The 21,200-nt window shown below is 43.2% G+C and overlaps 2 protein-coding genes across 12 annotated transcripts in view; both read right to left on the bottom strand.

Moving 5' to 3' along the window:
* The window catches only part of SUN1 (Sad1 and UNC84 domain containing 1), a 33,287-nt gene extending 25,495 nt beyond the window's left edge, over window positions 1-7,792 (bottom strand). Inside the window, exons 1-3 of one of the 9 annotated variants that reach the window (XM_027779251.2) lie at window positions 7,704-7,787; window positions 6,891-6,993; window positions 3,591-3,808 (exon numbers count right to left, since the gene is read on the bottom strand). The gene's annotated coding sequence lies outside the window, so the exon portion shown is untranslated. Of the gene's footprint in view, window positions 1-2,792; window positions 3,232-3,590; window positions 3,809-4,037; window positions 4,113-6,890; window positions 7,080-7,703 lie in introns of those variants that run through there. The other 8 variants (XM_013295775.2, XM_013295785.2, XM_055805623.1 and 5 more) reach the window with 8 other exon arrangements.
* Window positions 7,793-9,851: 2,059 nt separating this feature from the next.
* DNAAF5 (dynein axonemal assembly factor 5) overlaps window positions 9,852-21,200 on the bottom strand; it is a 31,271-nt gene continuing 19,922 nt past the window's right edge. For 2 of the 3 annotated variants that reach the window (XM_055805634.1, XM_055805635.1), the window contains exons 9-14: window positions 20,683-20,830; window positions 19,558-19,635; window positions 14,853-15,003; window positions 13,339-13,495; window positions 11,367-11,558; window positions 9,852-10,855 (exon numbers count right to left, since the gene is read on the bottom strand). In XM_055805634.1, coding sequence (XP_055661609.1) covers window positions 10,716-10,855; window positions 11,367-11,558; window positions 13,339-13,495; window positions 14,853-15,003; window positions 19,558-19,635; window positions 20,683-20,830 — 866 coding nt within the window. In that variant the 3' untranslated portion in view covers window positions 9,852-10,715. The remainder of the gene's footprint in view (window positions 10,856-11,366; window positions 11,559-13,338; window positions 13,496-14,852; window positions 15,004-19,557; window positions 19,636-20,682; window positions 20,831-21,200) is intronic. The other variant, XM_005229084.4, reaches the window with a different exon arrangement.

The following is a 21,200-nucleotide window of genomic DNA, read 5'->3' as shown; positions in this document are numbered from 1 at the left end:
ACTGCGTATTTTTTTAAATCTGACTACTAGTTCAACAGCTTTAGTTATGCATCTCTTCAAAAAAAGCCCCACAAAACAAGCAATCAACTCAATTTCTTTAGAAATATTCTACATACTCATTACAGCAGAAGCTTAAACTAGAGAACAGACCAGGGTGGGTGGAAGACAGTAACTGCCTCTAATCTGTTCACTCATATGTTAATGTTAAACATAACAGCACTCCACCTTTCATGTATTAATCCTTCTTGTTTATGAAGCTTCCATATAAAACTGGAAGCGAGACAGACATATTAATAAAATATTTTTGAAATTGAAAGCCACAAAACTTGGCAGAGAACCTGAGAGATAGATGCACTACTTAGTTCCAGTTTAAAGATGACTGGGTACCCAGTAGATTTCTGATGCAGGTACCACAGATCTTCTGGACTTAGATTCGTGTAGGGTTTTTAGTATCAGCTTTGTTGCAAGCATTATTGTGCCCAAACTTTAAGTAGCCTTTTTTCCTTCTTCAGAAGCCTGTAAATATCTGTCTTTCAGTACTAAGGGACGTATAGGGAAAGAACTAAGCATGTAGTTACATAAAAACACCCAAGTAACAAGAATATGTTTAGAAGACAACCTAAAGGTAAATTAAGGAGAAGCACACATTTCAGCAAGAATGCAGATGGATGCTAGATGTGCCTCGACTTACAAGCTAACTTCCACATTCCTGCAGAGGAGACAGCAAGATTATTTGCTTTTTGGGTGAGGCAGACAACAACAATCATCTCACCTACCATCTCTCCCTTGCAATTCAACTAAATCGGTGTTCCAATACATCAGCAGAGTAGGAGGGCCGGGGGAGACACCGATTCTGACTTATCGGAAGACAAGGAAGCACAGGGCCTCCTATAATCAGTGCTGCAGAATTTACCTTTGCACAAAGCCCCTCGGCTGCCTCCAGAAGATGGGGGCTATGAAGCATCCCAGTGACGTGAGGCTGCACCACTACCTCTTAAGCCTGTTTATCTGAAAATCACTTCCAGAATCAGCCAGCCTCACTGAAACCCTAGCAGGGCTGGCAGCACACTTCCTGGCTTTGCAGGTGACAAGATGCTCTGACAGTGGCCTTTAAGCACAGAAGCATCATGGGGGCAGGCAACACCAAATACACACTGTATATACACTACAAGCACCTTGCAAGGACAGGGATGAACCCCCACATGTGTATTCTGGGGAATGTAAGTAGACTTTCACAAACATACTACCTAGACATTTCCTCACAAACCCTTTCTGACAAAGGAAGTGCTAAATGGCCATTTCACGAAACGGGACCCTTGCAGAGTAAAAGTATTCTGTCTTAGAATAAGAAAATTTGCAAGACTGCATGTCTTATCCTTTATGTTACTAGGGGTAAAAAAAATTATACATGTAAAGTCTTAGCGAGATTACTGGTAGTACTACTTCAAGTAGAACCTATTCTATCCTTACCTTTTAAAGCAAGCAAAGTTTAAGTCATTATGATTTAACATACCAACGCCGCAAGAAGCTAAGCGGACTTTTGGGCAAATTATTAATAACAATGAACCCAGGGTATGCAACCCTATCAGTTTCTGAGAGCAAGCCATTGTTTACTTGTAATTTCAATGTTTGTTTTCTACTACTATCCAGAATAACCTATAAAATTACTCTTTTTGGTAGAAAAGAAAGGCGAATTCCTAAGTAAATATACTCCATGAAGAATGTTTCCACGTACCCAATTAACTACTAGTTTAAACAGGCTGAAGGGCAAAGAGCTCCAAGCTAAAACCAACATTTCATTAAAACACGCGTTGTTAGAACATCGGTATTCCTTTAAAACAACAACAACCACCAACAGACAAAAACCACAAGACCAAACACACAAGAAAACCCCAAGCAATAGCATTCCCCATTTCAAACCAGATGTTACCATCGAGCGTTAAGGCAAAGACCCCCCCAAACACAGGCAAAGACCCCCCAGACACAGGCGATAATCTGTGAGGCACTAACAAAACCGGAGGGTCTTCACAAAGCAGCAATTCCGCACGCTGGCGCTCAGCACCCCTCCAGCCGCCCTGCAAGGGGCAGGCTCCAGCGCCCAGCCGTACCGCAGCCTGCCCGCGCACACGGCACCTGCGGCCCCGCACGGCCACGGCCCCGGTACCGCGACAGCCGGGGGCGGCCCGGCCCGCGCCCGCCGCACCAGCCGGGCCAGGCCGCTGCCCTCGGAGGCGCCGCGCCGCGGGCCCCGCCACCAGCCGCCGCGGGCCCGGGTAGCCCCGCAGCCTCCGGCCCGCCGGAGCGGCACGGGGGGCGGCCGGCGCCCAGCACCGCCGCGGGCGCCGCGATGGAGGCCCGGGCTCAGGCCGCGCTCCCCGGCGGGCAGGCCGTGCAGTGCCATGCCACACCGCGGGATCCCAAAATGGCTTCCCGGCCCCAACAAAGCCCGCAGGATCCGGGGGATCCGGCCCAACCTCCGGTGCCGCGCAGGGTTTGAATCCACCGGCCGCGCCGCCGCAGGCAGCCCCCGGGCGTTACCCGCGGAGGGGGGAGGGGGGGCGCTGCCTCCGCCGCCGGGCCGGGCTCTGCGGGACCACCGGCAGCTCAAAATGGGCATTTGGATACGCTACCGAAGGGTCGCCTTGACGATGAAGCTACCCCACCGCTACCTGCCTGACAACACGCCGCCAGCCCCGCGCCTGCCCCCTAACCGTCTCCTACCCCTCTTACAGCCCCCTACTGCCTCCGGCTCACCACTCACCGCAGATTTCGGGGTACACCTATACACATACGTGCCAGATTTACCAATATATCAATGTCAAAGCCCTAGTAAGCTTGTCGATCAAAGCCTCCACACAGGGAAAAAGGAAAGGAAGTGAGGAAGGAGCCTGCGATTCACTTCCACAATATTATGAAAATCAGCAGACAGCAGTACACCCCCGTAGGTGGGAGCAGGAACTGGACATGAAGATTAACTTGGAGATTCAGCAGAAGCATTAGCTCGTAACAGTCAGTTGCAGAGCACTGAGAGAGAAAATTTTTACAAAACGAGCAAAGATTTCACTTCCTTTTTGCGCAACGTTAAACTTAAAACCAGATGGTGGGGCAGGGGGGTTGCCTTCAGAAAGGTGGAACCTGGAATTTGCTAGTTAAGATTTCCCCTTCCTATAAGATGTTATGAACAATGCCTCTTTATTAATAAACAAACAAACATAAACCAAGGCAAACTGAACACCTTTTCTATCCAGCAGGCATAAAACCTACCCATACAGCCAGAAGCAAGGTTCTGCCTCACACTTCTGACCCTCCTACCCCTGTGGTTACTGAGGAGCAACTAAACGCTGTTGTAACATCACAAACACCGCTCTATGGCTAAGCGCAACACCAAACGACGTATTTTGCAGTAAACCCACAAGCGGCTGCTCGCTGAAGTGACCGATGCCAAACCCTCTGACAGTGAAAGCCTGCGGAACAACCCCTCCCCGCAGCAGTTCACTGCCACCGGCCCCTGAGGGGACAGCCGAGGGGACAGCGAGGATGGGTTTGGCAGGACCCAGCACCAGCCCGCAACAGCCGTTATAGGACGTTACCTTTGCACTCGAGGGCAGCAGCTGCAGCGAGGGCAGGCACCACGGCACGCTTACGGGCTCTTCCCTGCTCGGGGCGGGAAGCCGCAGGCTGTACTCGCTTCTGGCAAGGAAAGGCTCCGAGCGCCAGGCCGGGGGGCGGCCGAGCGGGCAGGCAGCCGCGGCGGCGGTCTGTGGCTCTCCTCCCAGCTCCACAGCGCCGATCCCAGCAGCTTCGGGCCCTGAGGAGAGGTTCAGCGCTGAGCCCGCCGCCCCAGCCCGCTCCGCGACGCGCTGCCCCCAGGGCTCCGCCGCCCGACCCTGAGGAACGGCGGGGAAACGCGGCCCGAGCGCTGAGGGGCGGCGGAGACCCCCGGCGCGGCGGCGGGGAAGGGAACGCTGCCCCGAACAGGTGGCGGCGGGCGACGCGCAGGCGAGGCCGGGGCTGCCGCTGCTAGCGGCTGCGGTTACCTTGACACCGGTGCAGCGGGGGCAACGCTGGGCCCGTGCGGCGGCGGCGGCGGCTGAGATTGTTCTGGCCCCGCCCACCGTGCCGAGGCCGCCGGGAGCCGCGCCCCGCCCCGCCCGGCGCTGCCCCGCCCTGCCGCGGGGCTGGGGCCTGCGGGGCGCCGCCCCCCGCTTCGCTGGCGACCGCGGGGACTGTCTTCCCGCCATGCCTGCGCCCCCCGCCGTGCCCGTCCCGGGCCGTCTCCCCCTTTCTCCCGCCGCCCTCCCCTCAGGCGCCGCGGGCGGGCCCGGCGGGTGGTGCGCCCCAGCCCCGCAGGGATGAGGGGCCGCCGGCCCCTGTCAGCGGCGCCCTTGTGGCCTGGAGCTGGCTCCGGTGGCCGAGTATTCGGGGGACGTAGGCCCTCAGTCTGAAACCTGTGACTGGAGTCGCGTTTCGTTACACCTCCAGCCCCCCAGCCCAGAGGTTTCCTCATGGGCAGCGGGGACGGGGCAAATGGCGGTAAACAGAGGGTAGGGAATGTGTCACTTGGGAAAGGGTGATCAGGCCGAAAGTTGTGATTTCCCCATGCACGCTGGAGAAATGCCTCCACTTGCTGGGAAAAAGTGGGTAATACGTAATTATCAAATAAATAGACTCTTGTGTACTTGTTCGTGTTCAAAATGGGTAAAATCAGCCCATCCTTAAACGGAAAAAGCAGCAAAATAAAGACATTAACTTAAGACATTAGCTGACGTCTCTGTAGCACTGATTTTAGGCAATTACTGTTTACTTTAGGAGCTTGGCTCCAGCTCCGCGCAAGCCCCAAGATGCTGCAGCCAAAGCTGAGCTGACACCAGTCACACCTGGAAGCCTCCCGCAGGGGAGACCTGCACCCCTCGCCCAGCTGTGCAGAAGGGTAAATCACCTCGCTTTTCTGACCACCCCTTCCCTTTTCTGTACTTACTCCCCACCTGCTTTCTTGTCTTTAGAGCAGACAGTGTTTCAGGGCTTAAGATCGTCAGGGCAAAATCACTTCTTACTTTCAATCTCCCTGAATTTCTTTGGTGGTGTGAGGCCAGGCCCTCCTGGGGATGTTTCTCCCCCTGTTCCCCTGGAGCCTGGCCAGGGCTGGCTGCGCTCCGTGCGGCACGACAAGGCATGTCTCTCTCCCTGGCACTGCTCCAGCTCCCCAGGCTACTCTGAAGTGTCCTGAACAGTTGTTTTTCCATCAGGCCCAGGCCAAGAGGCTGGAGGAGGGTGGCTTAGATTCAGCCTTCCCTCCGCTCCTCAGCTACAAGGAGCAATAGAACCTTTGGCCTCTAGGATTTAAGGGAAACTTGGTTGCATGTCCCTGTTTTGTTAAAAGAAGCTGGTGCATATAGGGAGTTAATTTTTCCACGCTTCAGAAGAAAGCGCTCTGAGGCAAACAAAAGTTCAAAGTTTTTCAGCGCCCAGCGAGCTCTGAACATAAAGCGGGCTCACTTGATTTTATTGGCTAAGCTGAAGTCTGTAGAAAAATGTTCAGTAAGAATAAAAATTGATTTTATTAAAATTGTTTCCGTTTTAACACTGTAGAGGGCAGTTAGGAATTTAGGGGAAAAAAGCTTTCTTAACCAACACTGGACACAGGGAAACTGCAATACAAGGCCAAACCAACCCAAGGTCCACATTTCTCTAGTCCTACCTCTTCTTCCCTTCCCACCCCAGCATGTTTCCCACATTATTGCTCCCCTCCCACTCCCATTGCCATAACACTCCTGCACTCACACCCAGCAAACCTGTTCTGCTCTGCATTCTGGTCCTTGCTATCAAAAGGCACAGGTCCCCACAGCAAGTGAAGGTACAGACTGAATGTGACAGAAACCAGTATGGCAAAGTGTTTCTGACTGGTAATACTGGGTACTGGGCAGGGCATGCCACTGTGAAGGTTGGAAAGGGTGAAATGCTGCTCTTCCCATGGCTACGGAGGGCCAGCATGCCATGCCGATGCAGGGGTGCCAGGAGGCACTGTGCAGGGCTGGGGGATTGCTGAGCACAGGCCAGTGACGGCACTGCGTCACCGTGATGGGTCCGTGAGGGGACCAGATCCCTGCTTCAGCATCTGGAGGTGGTGGGCTTGGGGAAGCACTGAAATGAGTCACAGGGAGCACAGCAGCAGCCTGGGGAGGGATGCTAGGGTTGGGGTGCTGTGGCAGCACGTGGCAGGGGTGTGCCAGGCAAGGGGGATGCTGTGGGTTTGTTCCTTGGTGTGAGGAAGTGCAGTAACCTTATGTCCAAGCGGAGATAATCATATATATGCATGAGTATGAAAATTGTGTAAAATACCTGGAAAAATGATTTCTTGCTCATTAAAGAAAAAGTTTCTCACCATCTGCATCACACTTTATGGTTATGCTCATCAGGGCCCTTCCTCTACACCATCATTGCTGTCAGCCAAAGGCATCGGGCGCTCCATAGAGAACAATTAGGTTATCAGTTAAATGAGAGCTGTAAAGTACTTCAATTCCATTTTGCCACTAGATCCTGCCATCGTCCTGACTTACAGGGGATTTCAGACATTAACAAGAAAAGCCGATTACATACAAGGCAGGCTGACGGAGCAGCCGTTCTCCTCACAGCTCTCATCTGCTGCCTCGTCTCCGTTACTGCTGTTCGTGAGCTTCCTTGGGGGATTGATCTCAGTAAATGGACACAAGCCTGTTAACTGTTAATTTTTGTTGATCCTTCAGCTGTCTAATAATGAAGATATGGGTTTTTTTTGCTTTATTTTTCTTTCTTTTTAAAATGTGGTCAGAGCTTCACATGAAAGGGCTGAGGCACGGAGCAGTCCATTACATACCCACCATGATCCACTCTTCTAGCCAAGAGTTGCTCACCTTCCCATGCGGTGATCACAACACAGATTCTTCAAATGAAACAGAAACTTGGCTCCTCTGAAAGCGGCGGCTGAATTCCACAGGCCAAGACGGTCCTGTAGGTCTGGGGCAATGCTCGTGTGTTTGCATTGTGCAGACAAGGGACTTCCCCCAGGTGAGATAAACCCTATGCAATAACCCACCGGAACTCTAAATTAATATGCATATAGAGAACTGTAGCTATTATAGTATAGTAATTTAAATACAGTAAATAATAAATAAAACAGTTTAATAACGTAACTGTTATGGTTACATGATACTATAATACTATAGTATAGTAAAACTGTACTATACTATACTAGTTATTTCTGGTTATTTCCACTTACAACTAGACAGATATTATACTATAATAACTGAAGTTCTATATGGAGAGATGAGATTAGGCTTCAAGTTCTGATGGGTTATTATAGTTTATAATAACTTTCCGGTCATAACTAGCAGTTAGTCTCTGGGGAGCACACTGCGTACGCAAACAAAGTACATCAGTGCATCTTTACCGCGGGCTCAGATGCACTGCCAGAAACCTGCAGACAGGCGATCTGCAATCTGCCTAAAGCATTTCTGAGGAAATCTGGACTGCCTGTAAGGACCTGCATGGACGAGAAGTGGATGGATCTGGGGACATACTTAACCTCCCATCTCTCCTAGAAATGCTCTCTGATGTAGACTTTCAAAGTCTAGGCGCCTCGTTTGACAGTACCCTCTCAATGTCTAATTAATAGATTCTATTTCAGGTAGTCAACAAATTCTATATTCAGTTAGATATACACTTACCAAAACCTTTCTTTTGCTGAGAATCCAAGTCCCCGGATCCTCCACAACAGGTCTTGTAGCTGACAAGGACGAAGACAGAAGCACATCTGTTTGTCACAGGAAGGGCAGGGCTAAAGCCTGCTTATCTAAAGAGTCTGAAATTTTGAGATAACTGCGTGGCCCCAAAAAAAATTGTCCCGGCTTTAAAAAGTTATGTAATGAATATGATCTTAGTAACATTAGGCAATGAATGCAAATAAAATCTAGTACATGTAATAGCTGAGCTAGCAAAAAAGAAAAAAAAATTGTACATTTCAGTCGTGTTCCTACTGATGCAGTTAATGGTTGAAGCTGAGAAAGTTGAGCCTCAAAGAACATAACTTTAAAATGCAGGCTCAAATACCATCCACAGAAGACTCAGTTATAGTACTTCCTCATAACTGGATTGGAGAAATTTGGGTTATATGAATTGAACTATGGTAAACTATAAGCAGGGTCAGCGCATTGCTGAATTCCTGTCGAGAACACTTTCTAATAAAAGGACGTAGCGGCACATAATCTAGTTTGTCATACATTTGTGAACAAGATCAGCTTGCTCTTTAACACGTCTCTAGAAGGACTATTAGAATATTCAATTCAAAAAGCTCTCCTGGCTCTCAAGAAAAAAGCTGGTTTGTTGGACGATGCGGAGATTTCTCTTTGGGAGGCATCCCACAGCAGACTGCTCTGGAAGATAACAAAATTGCTCAACCTATGCAGAAAAAAATTTTCCCAGCCTGCTGGAGATATCAAGCTTGATGAATACTTCAGCTCTTACTACTTCTGTACCAGGTTTAGAACATTTTTAAATACTTTCACTAGATTTCCCTTCCCCTAAGAAGGTTCTTTCCTCTAATCCTACATTTGAAGTTGGGTTTTCAAATATCTCTTCTTTTGATCAGAAGAATAATTAAAAGCACCTGTACAACATTTGTAATGCAGCTATCACGAGGCCACAATTAGTGGTAAAGTAAAAGAATCTAAATTTTGCCAACATAGGAAGCAAATAAAATTGTGCCTGTAGTAATGTTAAGTAGGATTTATTTGGTGGACTTTCAAGGGAACTTTACAATAAGAACTGGTTCTTAGTGCTGAAGCAAAACTTTAGGTTGCGTTGGAAGAACCTGCTGCTTTGCAACACTTTGAAACAATTCTTTTTGAGAACAGACTTGTTGAAACCAACAGTTGAATGAAAACTCGATGGGGTCAACTAGGATAGTTATGTAGTCTGTTTCCAGTCTAATTAAATTGGCTTTTTATTAATCAATTAGACTAAGGAAACGATGTCATGGAATCACAGAACAGCTGAAGCTGGAAGAAGCCTCTCTAGATCATGCAGTCCAAATCCCTGCCCAAGCACAGTCAGGTAGAACAGGTTTCCCAGGGCTGTGGTAAGTCAAGTTTTGACTATCTCCAAGGCTGGAGACTCCACCACCTCTCCACTCCATTTACTGTCTTCTAGGGATTTTTATTTTACTCACATTTCCCCTTTAAGAATTTCAGCTGACCCTCCAGGTATAGTGAGTTAAATAGTAAACTAAAAGGCTGCTCAATACAGGAACGGTTCTAATTTTGGCTTTTCATGAAAAGAAAGTCAACTTTAAGACAGTACATATGATCTAAAATGAGTATCCTGTTCTACAGGAATGCAAAATAGCTTTTGGATCCATAAGAAACTACTCAATTATTCTGCATCGTTAGTATTATTGTCCCTTTTTGGCTGAATTTTCAAAGCAAGCTAACATATTGTGTAGAAGTAGCCATGAGTTTGCATGACTTTGCTTTTAAGCTCGGAGTAAGTCTTGTCTAGCTAATCTCTCTCAAATGTTTCTTTGAGAATGCAAGTAGATATTGCTGCAAAGAGATCATGGTTGGGTTAACAATTATGTCACAAATCTGAAAAGGTGAAGTTAACTCAGAAGGATAAACAAACACGAGGACTTCCTACAGCAAAGGAGTATTACCAAACCCTACTGAGCCTATTTTTCTGGTTTTAGACTTGATATGAAGCCAAAGCCGAAGAGCACTTTTTGTCTGTTATACAGAGAATTAAAAAAAAAAAAAAAAATCAGGATCCTGATTTTCCATGATCTGTGTGTACAATAAATAGCACACTACCCCACAATGATGTAGACGAGAATCTAGCAGCTCACTTTATTACACAGCTGAGAATAAGACAACACTAAAACCACAAGTCTTCTACAAAATAAATCAAGCTTTAACCTAATGTTGCAGAATTTCATTTCAAATATGCAAACAAACATTTCTTGCTTTCCAAGGCACAACGGCGTACATATAAAAACTGCAGATGCGGTATATTTAATACAAAAATATAAATACTGTTAATCTAAATGACAAAACATATTTCCTCCCATGTGTAAACCTTAATTTAAAAAAGTCTTTTATTCTTAGTCATCAAATGTAATGCAGTGACAATAAAAACTATTCCTTTAGTAACACCGACTCAGAATACGCTCCTTATTGTACCAGCATAATGAGTACTTGAAACATTATAAAATTTTTGCTGCTTTATGCAAGAGGAGTTTGGCTGGGGTTTTGTCCTGATAAAACTGATCCTCACAGACCGACTCTACAAAGTCTGATTTCATCCACAGTTTGAAATGTTCCTTGAAAGACTGAGTCCTCAGTGAATTACATTAGTAACTTTGACATTAGACTATTACATTTGTTAAATAATCTTTCTCAATTGCAGTGTCAAATTCCTGAAAAACACTCCTCCTTTAAACCTTGTATCTGAAAAACTTCCAATGCAAAGTGAATTAAGACAGTTTTATTGCTAGCAAATACAAACAACAGTTCAAACAGCAAAGAACGTAGAATTGTGCCAATTTGACTTTAAATGAGCTAATAGGGAACTGACAAAGAAAAACCAATAAATTTATTACTCAGCTTTTCTTAAGCAAATGAAAAGATTAAAGTAATCCAGATAATACAGATTTCACATACAGTTCACTAAAAAATTTCAGCACTGATTCATAAAGCTGATTCTTTGGCTGACTGAATGTGATGTAGCAGTTTATTACAATACACTGGTGTTTGATGCTTACGTACAGCCCCTTCAATTTCTCTCACGAGCAGTTCTGGATATAAAACGCTTCCTTCTTTTAAAACTTCTGTAAAACAAAAGTAATGTTTTTTAAATCATTAGCCACTCTGCATTTCACTATTTATGTTCCCTCAAAGTAACCAAAACCTAACCTGGAAGTTGTTCTACACGTTGTGCAGTCATGACAACCCGATACTTCCCTCATTTGCTGAGGTCTGTATTGTGACATTTACATGCTTGAACACAGACTGATACATTCATAAATCCCAAAGAATCCATCAAGCACACTAGGATACAGTTACATCCTGCAGTGGTTAGTGTCTATGCTCCATAACCTGTTCACCATCTATAAAGTCTTGTGATGCATCAGATCCACGGATATTCCCCTTCTGGTGAAAGCCAGATAAAACATCATACGCTGCGCACAGGCAGAAGGTCTGAGCTCACACCCACTGAAACCCAAAGGAAAGCTCCTAGCCTGTCAGGATTAGTCTCTACTTGCACGTGCTACTTTCACATAACACTTGAAACATGATTTAAAAAGCATCGTTAAAAATACGTACACCTGAAAGTCTTACCTAGGACTGCATTTTGGGTGTTTTGATCTGGGTCATCGAGATGTATCAACAGTTCTTGGTACAGAAACTCAATATGACTTTCCATTGCAGATTTCACATCACTGTCCTTTAAGCATTTAAACCAGTTAGTTAAGGTGTGAGCAGCTGCCAGTCGTACATCACACGAAGCATCATCCAGACGCTTTAGAACTTCTGAAAAAGGAGCATATAAATAACCAAACAGCACTGTGAGAACAGCAACGTTATCTTTTGCATTTGAAAAAACAAATGTATTTTTGTCATTGTTGAAATGATTGTTGAATTTATGATGTATTTCTGTCATTGGAACATTGTGAATACATGGCATACATTGTTCCTAAAAAGCACGCCCTGCGTTGTTATTGGATTGTTATGTTGTCAAAAACATTGAAAGAAATGTACAAAATCATTTAGATTAGTTGAACAATCTCTAGTACTTTCTAACATGATACTATGAATGTCTGTTAATGCATTACTGAGGTACATAGCTTAAATATTTCTATGCTCTATAAAGCACAGTATTTCTATCAAATATTACTGCATTGCAGACTATTTGAATATGCAAGATGCAAAGATATACTTTGATAACTGTCGGATCGTGTATTTCTCCAAAGTAAAAATGTTTGTTGTTAGACTTCTACTGTGCCATGGAAGAAAAAGTATCAGCCATTAAGATGCTGAGTTGGGGAAAGTCTGGTTTATTTGTGTGTATCTCTGAGAACGTAAATCCTGTCGCATAGCAGAGACTGTACTGCTCCTGATTCATTGTTTAGCATTTAAACATCATCCTAAGAAGCATTACAGAAAATAGCTCTATTTGACATTACAGCGCTCTAGGTTAGGGTTTTTTTTCTCTCCCTGGTCCCCCCCCCCCCCCTTTTTTTATTAAATAAAGAGCCCAACCCACTGCCTATTCAGGCCTATTTATGGTACAATGAAATGGCTTGCTCTTGGCCCTCAAACACAGCAAGGAGAACAATGTGACTGCCATTTATATAATGCATTACTGTTCTGCTTTCACTATAGTTAGAACATTATTTCATATAGTCTAAACTAGGAAGCAATGCAGATAAACTACTGGCAAGCCTTGCAAAGGCCGTAATATTGAGTGAAGTTCCATCTAGTGGTCTAATGCATAATAACGCTGGGAATGCTGCTCAGTTCTGCTCAACTGGGAGTGAGGGCATTCCCAAAGGATGTTCACTGGTCTGCGATACACCACCTCCGTGCAATGAAATACTGCAGCTAAAAAGCTGCTACAGAAAGGCCTTGCAAGAGGCAAGCGCTGTTGGAGTCACACCCAGCAATGCCTGCTGAAGCGTTTAACACCTTGATTTTCTAAGATGTGTATGTGTACTTTATACGCTTAAACTGATAATGAGACTGCTTAAAGACCATGCTTAGTCTCTGCAGGATTAAGACATTAAACTGCCTCTCATATACAAAGATGCTGTTAATGGTACGATTTTGTGCAGTGCTTTTTTTATTTCCTTAATATCTATAAGATTACCCTGGGGAAGAACTACCTAGATAGTTAAAATACTAGATAAGAGAACGCAGAAATAGCATTAGAATATTAGAGTATGGGAGTAAAATAAGAACAGCTGCAAAACTGAGTCTAAATAAAATTGCCCCTGTTCGCATCTCAGACTGCTCAAAGGCTTTTTGCTCTTTACGTGGCATTAAAGCCAGGCGCCAGTGACATACAGCAGGTTTTGCTACTACCCAGTCCCTTAGTGCTTTCACTGCTACCAGCTGCAGTGATTCCGTAGGTGAGGTGGGCAACTTCCAAAGTGACTCCTAAAGCTCTATAGTGAATCCGCCCACTGCTCCAGCATGAAGCTTTTCATGCTTAAAAGCTAAGGTAACTATGATACTTCAGATAAAAACAACGGTAATTCTTCAACACTGAGATCTTTATTTAAGAGTAAAACAATTAAACTTTTACACTTACCTGTGTAAATGCTGGTAAATTTTTCTTCATCAAACTGCCTCCCACAGACTTTTAAAAATACACCAACAATACGTAAAGCCATCAGTCGAGTAATTTTAGAGTCTTCATCCATGGCAGCAATAACCTGGGGCATTAGGCCGTCTTTGACTTTTAAGATCTACAATTAACAGGAAAAAACACAGAACAACAGCTTTTCAGTCACTCTAAACCAATATGCTTACTGGTTACAGAAGCTACCATTAAGTCTGACCAATAATGGCTGGCTTAGTTTAAAAAGAAAAAGGTAACCATGAAAGTTAACCTGAAAATCTTGGAAGATAAAACAGCTCTATTTTTGCCTCTAAGCACATTTGGGCAATGAAAATCCACCAGTCGATCATCCAGTTCATGAATGCTCTGTATATATGCAGATTAGTTTTACGTAACTTGTAAAAGCTTTACACTTGCTTGCCTTTTTATTTAAAAAAAACCTGTAGGTAAAACTTTAAATACTTTGGAGATTAAAGTTATGCACACGTACCAGTAGATGGTGCTCTTATTCTAAAAGGAACCTTTTCAGTAAAGACTGTTGTGATACTGTGTTTAGTGAGTTTTGTGATTTGCTATTAATATGTACATTTTGTATACATTAATGCAAAACAGGCATTAAGGCACGGATTCATAAAAAATGTTTAACTAGAACAGTAGCGTGATATAAATGTTTTCATATATGTGAACTCAGCCAGTTACATGTGTTCAAGCACTTTGTTCAATTAAGGTTTGTTATGAACACAGACTATGAACATTTAATAACTTTTAAATTAAATTTATTTTTTTTTAAATGCCCTTAATGTATTTCCAGTGCATCACTTCCAAATGCTTTTTTGTTAGCAAAGCAGCTTCAAAAACCCCCTCAGATTCAATTAATCCTTAATCACTATGGTGAGTAACATTTCTTCAAGTGTACTCCTTGTTAGCTCTCTACTTCAGCTTCTTCAGATACCTTTCAAGACCCATCTCAAGTTCTCCTGCCCTCCTGCCCTTTCCAGGAATATTTTTGATTTTTTTTTTTTTCCCTAAATGGACCTGTGGGCCCCAAGGCAACCAGGTAACTTGTCTTTGCCCCACTACACAGAAACACGTCCTGGCTAGCTCCAGTGCCGCTGCACAGGCGCTGGTTAGGGGTCCAGTCACGTCAAGTACCCAAGTTGTTGTGCTAATAGTGGTTAATAGTTTGTGCTACAGGAGTAATAATTACACTACAACAAGATCTACAAATGTTGATGATGGCGAGTTCTACAGCTTTACCATACTGCCAGCCTCAGGTGTCTTATCAGAATATCATTGTCCCTCTACTACTGATCATTTCTATTACTAATACTCAATTACAATTAATTAATTTTATTATGAAAACTAGATGTCCCTCTGGAAATATTACCTACAATAAAGATGCATTCTTTTTTTCCCCCCTCGTATTTGTTTTATCTTCTTGCCTAAGATTTCAAAGTACGTTTGATGAGAAAGAGAGAATTTACCTCTTCTGGTGAAAGCATTTCACAGTGGATAAGAGCCCAAAGGCATGATACAGCTGTAGTGCGGATGGCAGCTGCTGTTCTTCCAGCATGCCACTGCAGATTAGGAGCCAGTATGTCTTTTATCACAGTCTCAAGGTAGCTAGGGAACAGCCTGAAGCCAAAAATAAGAAAGCAAAATAAAGGTTCATGAGAAAGTGATAAAGAGAGTGACAGGAGGTAAAAAAGAATTTTCCATCATACAAACATAGGCAGAAAAGGAAAAAAGAAGACTCTGTAAAAAAATAAAATTCTTATAAGCCAATGTGATTGCAGTGTTTATGATAAGCTTTTCATAACTTAATTTTTGTAGATAATATTTAACAAATACCTAACATTCATGGAAAGGGGAGGCTAGACTTTCTCCCACTTCAGACGATGCCCATGACTCACTGTGTTATCTTGGTAAACTACTTACCTTCTCTCTGTCTCATTTTCCCCGTCTGTGGAGTGGAGATAACACCCCATATGAATGCTGTGAGGATTCATTAATATTTGTAAGGCCCTTTGAGACTGTCCAGTGAAAAGTATTTATAATGTGAGAAGTATGAATGCTATTGATGAGACCCGAACTACTGATACTGCAGGGAGTCTACACAGCTTTCCCTTGGCTCAGAAACTCGTCTCCCTCAAGGATGAGAGGTCTGTAGGATTTTCCAGCGGTGCCAGTCCCAATACTAGTTTGTTTTCATTACAAACACAAATCTGTGATACTTTTCCTGATGCTTCTTCCTCCCCCTCTACTGAATGGGCTATTATAATGCTAGAAGTTCCTAGAGAGTCGGCAATTGCAATAGGGAGTATTCCCTCACACCTATTTAATTCCAGCTCAATCAAAGATATAGATCTTACACACAAGTTAAAAAAAGATTTTGCTGCATCAGAGACATTTGTGCCTGGCTGTGACCAGATAACTAAGGCTTAGGTTATTCACTGTGTCTCTCTGCCTTAAAAAGCAGCTGGCAGCATCCAAAACAGACTGAGAAATAACAGGCTGAATCTACCTCAACTGGTGTGCCACTCTACTCAAACTTCCCACAGACCTGGACTGCAGCCACCTGAGTGCAAAACAGCAAATCACCACCCTGGTGCTTGGCAGAAAAGGAAGAAGCTATTGCCGACTTTTTTTTAGGAGTCCTACATTTCCAGGATGAATAAGTGGCTCCTACAGAGATGTGCCAAGCCACAGGAAGACCACAATGGGTAGATGTTAACAATTACCACTATGTTTAAAAAAATCCTCCCAACAGCTTTATTTTAAAAACAAAATAATCCAGCATTAAAAAATTCCATAATAATATTGTAACAATGTAAAAAGAAAATTAATTGTTATCTACTTCTTTCTTGTAACTACCCTTTATCCACTGCAGTTAGACCGTGTCATCCTGGTATAATCTGACTGAAGTATGACCAGCTAGCCTGCCAAGCCTTAACTATTTAATGCACACAGACAAAACTGAAAATCTCCATCTTCAGCATGATGGAAATAGATACACCTGGCTGCTGCTTAGCCCCTTGCAGGAGGGGGCCTGGGAAGCAGGACCACAAGTAACAATCAGCTGAAAGGAATGTGCTCGAGCTTGTGGGTCACAAGCTCTGGTGATAAGGGACATGAGAAATTACTGAAGGGTATAGAAACAGGGACTAAGTATCAAGTTGAGACTATACAAGGAATAAGGCGGTGGGTTTGTCAGCTTGCTCAAGGACATGGTACAAGAACTGCAGACATGGTTATCTTTAACTATTGCTGAATTGCTAATAGCTAGTGTGAGATCCTCGCGCGAGTTGCCACACAGTCATAGAATAAGCAAGTTTTTGGACCAATCAGAATAAGTTGTAACAATTGCTTGTGCGTATATAATCACGATATTAGGCTAATTAAAGTGACATTTGCTTGCATCAAGCTGCGTCCCGTCTCTCAATCGCGGCAGCCCCTGGCTAAGGGCGCACCGTGTCCGAGCGTCAGGGATCCCCTCCTGCTTCCTGCCCAGCAGGTGGCACTTAAGACTCAGTAATAAACAAGAAATCTGATGTCCCATTAGACACACTTTAATTCATCAAAAACCTTTAGCTTTGTTATTTTAAACAAATTTTTGAGAATTAATAATTTTCCATTAAAAAATTCTTAACTAATGATCACCATCGTTCCAAAATTCCTTAGCTCCAAAGCTAAGAAAAGTTTTGTGCTCTCTGTGCTACTGCGCAATCTGATCAGTAGCTGCTTCTGTTTTTAATAAAGCCTTCTGTTAAGCTGCAAAGAAAAACCAATCTGTCAAAACATAAAGGTAAATTCCATCAGCATTATGTTAACCACAAGGCTATGCTATTTGTGAGAATATTTGTTCTAGTGCCTTGAAATAGAATCAGTAAAGCAGTATCTGGCAATTATCCGACTCAATCATGTCGGACTCAAACAAAATCAAATGACCACACAACTGTGTTTAGCATAATAACTGAAAGACTTCCTATCTAAACTGTTAGAATGTTTTTAAGGAGCTAAACAAATTACTGCCAGCAGCGAATGTGATTGTGTAACCAGAATTTATTACTACTTCACTACACTATCTCTCATTACCGTTAAGATGTATTTTTTGCTGTTGTTGATGCAATTAAATTCCCCCCTCTCCATTTTCAGATCCTACAGTTGTAAATCTGCGTAACTTAGTTCTAAGTCACATTCTTAATTAAGTCATTTCCATGAAAGAACCATACCCTGTCAGTGCTGTTTGTATTTACAGAGTTGAGACTTTATCCTCCAATGGATATGAAATAGCTAAAATAAGATCCGTGCACACAGTAATTACTGACTCATAAGATGGCTTCTGTTGCAAGGGACCTTAAAAAGCACGGAGTTCCAACTCCCTGCCACGGGCAGGGACACCTTCCACCAGCCCAGGTTGCCCCAGGCCCCACCCAGCCTGGCCTTGAGCCCTGCCAGGGATGGGGCACCCACAGCTGCTGTGGGCAGCCTGCCCCAGTGCCTCACCACCCTCACGGTAAAGGATTTCTTCCTGATACCTAGTCTAAATCTAGCCTCTTCAAACCTCAAACCTTTGCATGTTGGTTCCTACATTAATGCATTTGCTGTGACAATGGTTAAGTAGGATCAAGACTTTAAAGAGTCATTCACCTCCCTGTACCGCTTTTTAGTTTCTGAAGATAAACCTACGGGTGAAACTCATTGCATTGCTCTTGTTGTCAGAGGACAGGGAGCCTCATTATGAGTTAGACTGGGGCAGCCTTAGCCAGGAGTTGTTCTTCATACAAACAGGTCTACAAACCTCAATGGATATATCTAATGTTGACAAAAGGGCATTCACTCATACTGCTTCGAGCACAAGAACTTCCCTCGTGGCTACCTGTGTACAGCTGGTGTGATGTGTGGCTATATTTACTGAGAGTATTACTTTGAAACATGTTCTTCTACTTTTTCCACACTGATAATTTCCCTTTCCTGGGAATCCTAGTGAAGCTGGCAGCTTATTGCATTGGTTTTCTTTTCCCCCTCTCTGGTTCCATTACTTATACAAACAACTGGGTTGCAGATGAAAGATTTTGTTTTTCATCCTATTTACCTTGACTACTGCCAAAACAAAAGTTCACTCTTCGATGATATTTCTCCATATGGTCCTGCACTGATCATCTTTCTACCAGCAGTACCTACATGACCTAACTTGATATACTTACCTGAGCACTTCAGAGACCTTCAGAGCAAAGTGCTACCAATCCTGCTGTACAGGTGAGAAATAAAGAAGGAATAAGGCTATCCGGTAATAGAGAGCTCCTTCCTACCTCTAGCCACTCTTGTCAGGATCAGTGCACATCAGGACTCTGTAGCATGCCATGTAGCGTACCTGTCACACTGCTTAGATGCAGCCTAAATGATTTTCTGCAGATCTCTACAAGAGGCAGATCAAAGAATTTAACTCTGTTCTTCAAACATTATTCTGCTGTAACCTGTTATACATTTTGAGTTAAATGGTCTCCTGCTCTTCCTCCTCAGAAATAGCATAAAGAAGAAATGCCAGTGTGACTAACTTGTTGGCCAGGTCTGAATTTGACTAAATACTTTGAAAGAATGAACAAATGTAGAAAATAGTAAGTGTGATTGTATAGCAGATGAACAAGAGCTAATAATGTATCCTGCAGTAAATAAAGGGACAGTAAAATTAGGCCATAAAAGAAAATAAATAGATAGGAGAGTCACATTATCCCATTTTTAGACTGAATTACGTTATTACACACTTAGTAAGTATGATTGTTGTGCTCAGAGCACCACAGAACACATAAAACGAGTTTCTTGGCTCCACATCTTTGCATTCTCAGATGATACAGATCTGAGGTTTAACAGATTAGCTTACAACAAACAGTTCCTGGAACACTTCAGAGTGCTTCGCTTCTCTTTCTTTTAGGAAGATTCTTGCATATCTAGTGGATCTTGTAACTACCGCTCAGTTACATTATTTAAACAACTGATCCACTGACTACAAAGATTTTTTCACATGAATAGGGATTTTGACATTGGATCCTGAAAATACAGTAACTGGTAACACCAGTTATCAGCACAAAAGCTTTCAGTTAAAAAAAGGACAGCTTCATTATATTCCATCTTAAGCACACTAGCTCAAAATCCATTAAGGGATGCCTAGGCAGAGATTCTTCAGCTTACCTGGAATCCCCCCCTGAATGGGAACACCAGGCTTGTTCCTCCTCTTGCCCCCACTGTATGATGTAGGCCATGAATATACTAAATATATCTAAAAACGGTAAAAATACGTCTACATTCATACTAACGCAGCCTCATGGAACCCGAATAAATGTTCAGTATAACAGAATCCCCACTAAGTGCCAATTAGAATAATGAAAAAAAAATTAAATATAAGTGACAATTCCTATTAAAGTACTTTTAGGAAAAACACTTCTTGTGATTGTTTTTTGTTTTAAGAGTTAAAACTGCAAAAAACAAAAAGCATAAGAATACAATTACATGTTAAATGCAACGGGCACTAGGAAAAGGAGAGCAGATATGGGTTACATATTCAGGACAACTTTACAGAAGTGTTTGCATTACTAGTAAGGGTAAATTAATAATAACAAACGAGCCTCACTGTTGGCATTGTTATAAATGGAGTGGTTTTATAAGCACCATAAATTATAGTTAGATTGTACTTGCAATGCATAAAGTGCCAAGCAACAGGAGACTTCCATCTTCAGTCACTGAGAATGATACTAATCCTTTATCAAACATTTAGTTCAATGCTTTTTAAACACCATGCTGCATCACGGGCATTTTTAAATGCCCATTTTTGGGGGTGTTTTAGTGTTTCCTTGCAATGACTACAGGGAAAGTTTAAGGATTTAGCAGCTGGCTGGGAGTAAAAGGAAAAAAAAAACCAAACCACTAACGCCCTCCACAGTTCTCTCTTAAGAATCCCCATTTTGGCTTTCAAACATGTATTCTTTTCAACTATAGCTCTTTCTTTTTTGAAGACTATCCAGATCTGCATGACATCCATTTTAATTATCCATAGTGGCAGAAGTAGGAAGACTACAGTGGAAGAAGTCCAGACTTCAATTTATTTATAATTTTTTTAAAATTATTGCATTCTGCCCTTCTAAGCATTGTTAAAAAATACAGCAAAAAAATATGCAGTAGAAGATGGTGGGAAAGTCTTTCTTCTTCCAGACATGCTAACATGGACACAATTATAGGGGTTAAATAACTACCACGGTCATTACTTTTTAATGCCACTGTACTGTTCAAATAGCTGTGTGAAATTAGAACTCTACTTACCCCTGAGAATTGACGGTTTCACTTGCTTTCTGGAACAACTGCGATAAAACAGTGAAAAGTTTTAACCTCATCTGGGGATCTTTGTCTGGCTGAAGACACGTCTTAAGAATGAGAATAAAATCATTTAGAGCTTCACCTACGACAGGACCTAGAAAATAAACATTTAAGACTTATTTCTGAGTACAAATAAGCTCTGTTTAGATGTTTAATGTGCAAGTGCGTTAAAATCTGTAATATGTCTGGTATTAAAATAGTACTTAACTTTCCACTCTTGCATGGCAACCGTTGATGTACCCATGTTACATCTTGTTAGGCCATATACAAATACCCAGACTAACTGTCCAGGGGCTCAGGTACCCATAGTCTTAGCAACGGCAGCACGGTGCTCCGTGAAGATTGGTTTACCCCACATTCACGTAGCCAGCATGGTATTGCTGTACCACACGGCATTATATAGCATGGACATATCAATGACATCTGCTAGTTGCTGGGACCACCGGTACGAGATGACATTTTGG

Source organism: Falco peregrinus, chromosome 5, assembly GCF_023634155.1.
Source record: "Falco peregrinus isolate bFalPer1 chromosome 5, bFalPer1.pri, whole genome shotgun sequence".
In the NCBI taxonomy this organism is placed as follows: Eukaryota; Metazoa; Chordata; class Aves; order Falconiformes; family Falconidae; genus Falco; species Falco peregrinus.
Note: the sequence above shows the minus strand (reverse complement) of the source record. Positions and strands in the feature narration are given on the sequence as shown.